Below are 7,237 nucleotides of genomic sequence, written 5' to 3'. Positions count from 1 at the left end.
TTAAATCAGGATAAAACTGTGTCACTTAATCTATTTTTGCGTACAAGGCACCACAGGTTATGATATTTTTACTTATAAACCAGTGTTAATTGGACATATTGTAAAGGCTATTGTATTATAAGAATCATTACTCATTAAGGATTATGAGAGGGGGTGTAAAGCCCCATATTTTCTTAAATACGTCTAATTCTGTAGATAGCTTATTAAAACTGTTTTCATAAAACTCGCGAGAATACAACACAGATCGACTTCATTAGCAACGCATCTATATTATTTTAGGTCGTTTCATAAGAAACGGTCAACTTCCGCTAAGCTGAAGAGTGAGTTCAATAAGGAAAAGTTGGATACAATAATTTGACTGCATGCTATTCAGTATTGACAAGAGTGTTCAGTATTGATGAGAGTGTTCAGTATTGACAAGAGTGTTCAGTATTGACGAGAGTGTTCAGTATTGACAAGTGTTCAGTATTGACAAGAGTGTTCAGTATTGACGAGAGTATTGACAAGTGTTCAGTATTGACGAGAGTGTTGAATTTCGTTCCGATGATATGGACCTCGAGAATAAATCCGAGGAAGGTCTCAATCTGTAACCAATGAAGAAAGATTAAGAGTTGTTGTGGAAGCTAATCCATAAACGACAATTCGCAGCAAACTTAGAAGTTTCCAGTATTGCTGTTTCTTGTCTCGTGGCTACAATCGGAAAGGTTAAAAATTGGACAAATTGGTACTGGACTAATTCGCGAAAGGGCAGAAACTAGTCAGACACAAGAGGAAGTCATTCTTGAAGTGAATCGTCACCTGCGACGAGAAGTGGGTCTTGTGTGACAACCGGAAGAGATCAGGACAATGGTTAGACGCAGATAAATCTCCGAGACATGCTCTGAAACCGCCTTTGCACGCAAAAAAAAATATTATGGTGACAGTATGGTGATATGCAGAGGAAAGTATCCATTACTTCTTTCTGCAACCAGGTGAAGCAAATACAGCATGATCTTACTGTCAATAAATTAATAAAATGCATCTAAAATTAACCACCAAACAGCTATCATTGGTGAACAGGTAAGGAACGAATCTGCTACAAGATTTGGGCCAGGCCTCAAACCTTACAAATGACCATTTTAAAATGAGAGAATTGAAATATGAAATTTTGGAGCATCCGTCATCTGACCATCTACAACTAATTATCACCTTTCCCGGCACTTGAAGCTGTTTTTCCGGAACAAAACATTTAGAAATCATGAGACTACTTTCGAAACCGTTGAAGAGTTTATTGTCTCTAAAACAATGGAGTTCTATAGAGACGGGATATTTTCATTAGTATCCCGTTGGGAGAAAACCATTGCAGCAAATGAAGATATTTTGATCAATAATATTGGTGTTTGTCAAAAATATGGCGTTTTAATTTTTACCTATACAATCAGCCATTTCATATCAAACGAACAAGTAGTTTAACCACAACAACAACTTCAAAAGTAACAACACACCATACATGCTTGCCCTTTCAGCCGTGGAGACGTTATAATGTGACAGTCAATCCCACTATTCGTTGGTAAAAGAGTAGCCCAAGAGTTGGTAATGGCTGGTGATGTCTAGCTGCCTTCCCTCTGGTCTTACACTGCTAAATTAGGGACGGCTAGCGTAGATAGCCCTCGTGTAGCTTGGTGCGAAATTCAAAACAAACAAAACCAAACTACCCCCCACAAATTGAGCACCCCTCTCACTCAAAGGATTTCGACAAATTCTCCTGCTATCGCCTATATTTATTTTCACTGTTGCTGTTGGCGTTTATCAATAACCACTTTGTCATGCAATGATAATAGTTGGAAAAAATTGTTTTATTTTTATATATTTTATTTATCAGTTGATTAACTAAAATTGTTATTTATCAACGTGCTGTCCTCTAGTGGCGAAGCAGTAAACTTATGGGATTATAACTCTAGTGTATTTTAGGACTAAACGAAAACTAGCTACTTGGAAGGAAGGTTCTGAATATTATTTATTTCGAAATAAAAACATTACAATTTTTGATCTAAGGCACAAAAACAGTTCGCCCTCTAGTGACAACGTTTTCCGTTTATACTGATAAATGGAGGAAATGAACAGGAAAAGAACATACACGTGTTCTAATTTCCCGGAATCAGAGGTTATTAGGGAAAAGTTGTAGCACTAAGAATTATTATTTACGGGGTAAGTAATGGCATAGTGTGTAGAACTCGCTATCAAATCTGTTGTGTGAACCTAACGTTTACGAGATAGTGGCTCGACTTGATACATAACTGTTTAATAAAAATAAGGCACACGTGAGGAATAAAAAAAAGACCTATTTAACCAACTACAGAAACAACTATTCGAAACTTTGCAACAGTTCGGGCACGACGTAATCACCAGAGTTATAAAACCATTAGTTAATACTTAGCAGTAAAAATTATGGATGATATCTTCCAGTGGTGTAAAGAAGGTAATGGTTTTCAGGTTCGTGTTTGGTTGGACGACCCTGAACACGACATGAACCAGGGGTAAGCATGGTTTGGTATCTTAAATTACATTGTTTTCAAAATGTTTAAATTTCACGAATGATAAGTGACATAGCAATACGTTTTTTGTCTAAATTCTTATGTTTTATTGTATTTTTTTAGGACACCTCCTCTACTGAACGTGCATTTTGTAGTGTCCCTCGCACCACTGTAACTTGTAATTTGTTTAAATACTGAACAGCGTAAATTTTAAATTTTTTAGGTTTATTTTTTCTTAACGTATTATTTAATAGTGTTAATATTTGCGAAATGACTTTTAAAACGTGTTTGTTGATAAATTTGTCTCTTCTGATTATAATTTACATACTGTAATAGTTATGCGACCCACAATTTACTCACCATGAGCCTCGTTATAAATTAATAATAACTTTATTTTTATATTTTATGCTCTTATTTATTATTTACTTATAATTAAATGTTAATAAGTTTTGTTCTACTAACATAAATACACTGATATCCTACCATCACAACGTTACAGTAAGTATGTTTTGTTTCTATTTTCAAACGAGTTGCGATTTAATTTGTAAGAGTGTGTATGTGAGAGTGTGTGTGTGTGTGTGTTTCTTACAGCAAAGCCACGTCGAGCTATCTGCTGTGTCCACCAACGGGAAACGAACCCCTTAAAATTAAAAAACGTGCTTTGGTCCTTAAGCCTTTTGTGTGTTAAAAATTAAAAAACGTGCTTTGGTCCTTACGCCTTTTGTGTGTTAAAATTAAAAAACGTGCTTTGGTCCTTACGCCTTTTGTGTGTTAAAATGTAAAAAAACATGCTTTGGTCCTTACGCCTTTTGTGTTAAAATGAAAAAACATGCTTTGGTCCTTACGCCTTTTATTGTGTTAAAATGAAAAAAAAACGTGCTTTGGTCCTTACGCCTTTTGTGTGTTAAAAATGAAAAAAACATGCTTTGGTCCTTACGCCTTTTGTGTGTTAAAAATGAAAAAAACATGCTTTGGTCCTTACGCCTTTTGTGTGTTAAAAATGAAAAAAACATGCTTTGGTCCTTACGCCTTTTGTGTGTTAAAAATGAAAAAAACGTGCTTTGGTCCTTACGCCTTTGTGTGTTAAAATGAAAAAACATGCTTTGGTCCTTACGCCTTTTGTGTGTTAAAATGAAAAAAAACATGCTTTGGTCCTTACACCTTTTGTGTGTTAAAAGTGAAAAAACATGCTTTGGTCCTTACACCTTTTGTGTGTTAAAAGTGAAAAAACATGCTTTGGTCCTTACACCTTTTGTGTGTTAAAAGTGAAAAAACATGCTTTGGTCCTTACGCCTTTTGTGTGTTAAAATTAAAAAAAAAACGTGCTTTGGTCCTTACGCCTTTTGTGTGTTAATAAGAATTACTTAATTCCAACAGTTTCATTAACGTAGCGTAAAAGTTTGCACGTGGGTGCTGTTGAATAGCGGTCCTTACTCGAGTTTTATTAACCCCGTTTTAACGACACCTAATATAACAGTTACATTAAACGTGTTGAATTAAAACAAATAACTTTGTATCAACTGTTGCATTACTTAGTTGAGACATTCTACAATATTCAGCTACGATAGATCATGAAATATCCTGAACTCCGAATATAAGAAATTCAGGGTGAAAAAAGAAAAAAACAAAAGGCGAGAGAGATCCTAACGTATCACGGATATTCCTATATTGAATCGCTTGAATTGTGGGGTGAAGATGACCAAGTGATCAGTGCGCCTGGACAAGACACACACACACACACACACACACACACACACACACACACACACACAATAATAATAAAATAACTCGGCACTTCATGTTTATAACAGCCACTATTTGGTCAGATGACAGTTGCCCAGCAGTTGGCGGAGGGTGCTGTTGACTAGATGGTTCCTTCTAGCCTATCATTTCAAAATTAAGTACGGCTATATTCAGCTAAGCCTTGCTCCCCGCTAGTTCAACGCTATAATCGAGGTTCAATTACCCTCGGTGGGCTTAACAGATAGCTCCATGTGGCTTTACTGTAAGAAAACGCGCGCGCGCACACACACACACACACACACACACACACACAGCTTAGCCTTGTATATCTTTGCACGAAAATTCAGAAATGTTAGGTTTTGAAATTTGATCGTTTGTACATCGATTCTGATTTAGGGTCCTGAGATGACATTTTTTTGTTTAATATTTAAGTTTGTTAGTTTGTTAGATCGATGCACCTCCCATACCCTCTCTTCAAACTAAATAAAAAAAAAAAAAAATCCAATAAATATTTCCAGAAGGTGGTTATACATGGAGGTGGAAATGGTGGTTCATTTTATGACGACAACAGAGTCAATCTTATTACCGCCAAAACCTGTTGATCATTTATTTATTTTTCACGCATTCACGTTTGATAATACTTCACCGTTCAGAAATAAAACTTGTCAATTTACATGAGGTTTAAAATTAAAAACCTGGTACATCCGTAAACATTTTGGATTACATTAACCTGATTTGAATCTAAACAAACGCAGTAAAAATCGCAAAAGTGCGATCGTAAAACTGTTTGTTTAGCACAAAACTACACGTTGTTCTATCCACAGCGGGAATAGTACCTCGGAACAATACGATAAAGCAGCCATAATAAATAATGAAATTTGTTGTACACTAGTATATACAAACAAACAATGTTGTACGTGTGTAGGGTTTTAGTACATCGTAAAGTAAACTCCAGAATATGTTAGTGAAATCGAACAATGGGATAAATGAAAGCATAATGCGTGGGTTGTACGTGTGTTGTTTACACTTGAGTTTAGTATTAGTAGTGCAAACAGTAAAGATGAAGTGACCACAAAACTATGTTTCTTGACGTATTTTCTCCTAAACCCATCCGTGACGTAAACCCATCCGTGACGTATACCAACTTCCTTCCTGGGCTTCTTATTCAGACTTGATCGTATCACCCCCCATCTCATGTAACGCTTACAGCCTCAGAGCACGTGATTTCAATGGTACAGTAAAGTATGCGGTTTGTATTTAAATTATTAGTGTTAAAACTATAACTGATTCACATTAGAAATCACATCAAAACACAAATAAAACAACAAAAACAAGATAAATGGGACAACTACTGCTCAAAACTAAATGATAAAACTGACCCGAAAAAATTCTGGTCACATCTTAAAAGACTTACAAATGAAAACACAAATAAAGAAATATCCTCCACTTGAACATAATAACACTATAGCACACACAAATAATGAAATATCCTCCACTTGAACATAATAATACTATAGCACACACAAATAAAGAAATATCCTCCACTTGAACATAATAATACTACAGCACACACAAATAAAGAAATAGCCGAAGCTTTCAAAGATCAACTTTAAAATACATTTAAAACTCGCACTGATCCAGATATGAATACATATTTCTACACTAAAGTCACTAATCACATATTAAACAATAAACATCAATTTGAACCAATTTTTCCAATAAACATAACTGATACAAATACAAGTTCAGACACAGATTATACAAGCACGTTACTAACAAATGAAATATCCTTCAAGGACTACTCGAAGCAATAAAAAACACAAAAACAAAGCACCAGGTGAAGATGAAATACAAGCTATCCTTCTAAAAAAGGGCACTCCGAAATTGTTTGACCACCTAAATTCACTTTCTAACCTATCTCTATCCTCAGAATGCATCTCAGTTTCTTGGAAGTTTGCAAATATATTAATGTTCCATAAGGAAGGAAAGCCAGCAAATAAACCTAATAGCTACCAACCAATCAGCCTGACCAGCTGTGTAGGCAAAATTCTTGAAAGAATAATCAGTAATAGACTCTCCACATTCTTGGAAATAACATCAAAATTACCAAAAGAACAAAATGGATTCAGGAAATTTAGACAAACGACAGACTACCTAATTAGATTAACCGAAACCATAATAGATAGCTTCAATAAAAAAGAATGTACAGTCGCTTGCTTCCTTGATATCGAGAAAGCATTCGACACTGTTTGGCACGATGGTCTAAGGTTCCGAATGAATGAAATGGAACTACCGCGAGGAATTATTCGCTGGTTATCTAACTTTTTGGAAAACAGAAAATGTAGAGTGAATGTTAAAGGAACATTTTCTGAATACTTTACTCCTGAAGCTGGTGTCCCTCAGGGAGGGGTGGTTAGCCCTATACTCTTCATCATGTATGTAAACAATATGCCACTGAAGGATCCAAATCATGGATTCTCTTCACAGTTCGCAGATGATGTGGCAGTCTGGAAAAGTGCCGCAACACCCACGATAGCAGCCACTAACATACAACTGCAACTAAGTAGAATAAGTGAATACTGTCAAAAATATAGAATAAAAATAAACACAGCAAAAACACAACTCGTAGTTTTTACGAAATTAACAAAACACAAAAAACAACAGCCAGAATTATATATGAATGGCACACTACTCCAGATTGCCCCATCGGCAAAATTTTTAGGTCTGACCTATGATTCAAAACTAACTTGGATCAATCATGTGAACGAAATTAAAAATAAAGTCTGACGAAGAACTAACTATGCTAGGAGTTTAACTGGTAAAAACAATGGAGCATCTACAGATAACATACTAAAAATCTATAAAACATGTATTAGACCTGTAATAGATTATGCAGCTCCAGCATGGATAACTGTAAGCAATAAAATAATTTAAACTACAAACAATCCAAAACACACTCCTCACAACTGCATACAGAGTTC

General features: G+C 35.4%; 1 protein-coding gene across 1 annotated transcript in view; it reads left to right on the top strand.

The window, feature by feature from the left end:
- The first annotated feature begins 2,084 nt into the window (after positions 1 to 2,084).
- The window catches only part of LOC143251881 (integrin-linked protein kinase homolog pat-4-like), a 69,958-nt gene continuing 64,805 nt past the window's right edge, over positions 2,085 to 7,237 (top strand). Inside the window, 1 exon segment of the mRNA XM_076503202.1 lies at positions 2,085 to 2,516. Within this exon segment, the coding sequence (XP_076359317.1) occupies positions 2,428 to 2,516 (89 nt within the window). The 5' untranslated portion in view covers positions 2,085 to 2,427.

Source organism: Tachypleus tridentatus, chromosome 6 (genome assembly GCF_004210375.1).
Source record: "Tachypleus tridentatus isolate NWPU-2018 chromosome 6, ASM421037v1, whole genome shotgun sequence".
Lineage (NCBI taxonomy): Eukaryota > Metazoa > Arthropoda > Merostomata > Xiphosura > Limulidae > Tachypleus > Tachypleus tridentatus.
Note: the sequence above shows the minus strand (reverse complement) of the source record. Positions and strands in the feature narration are given on the sequence as shown.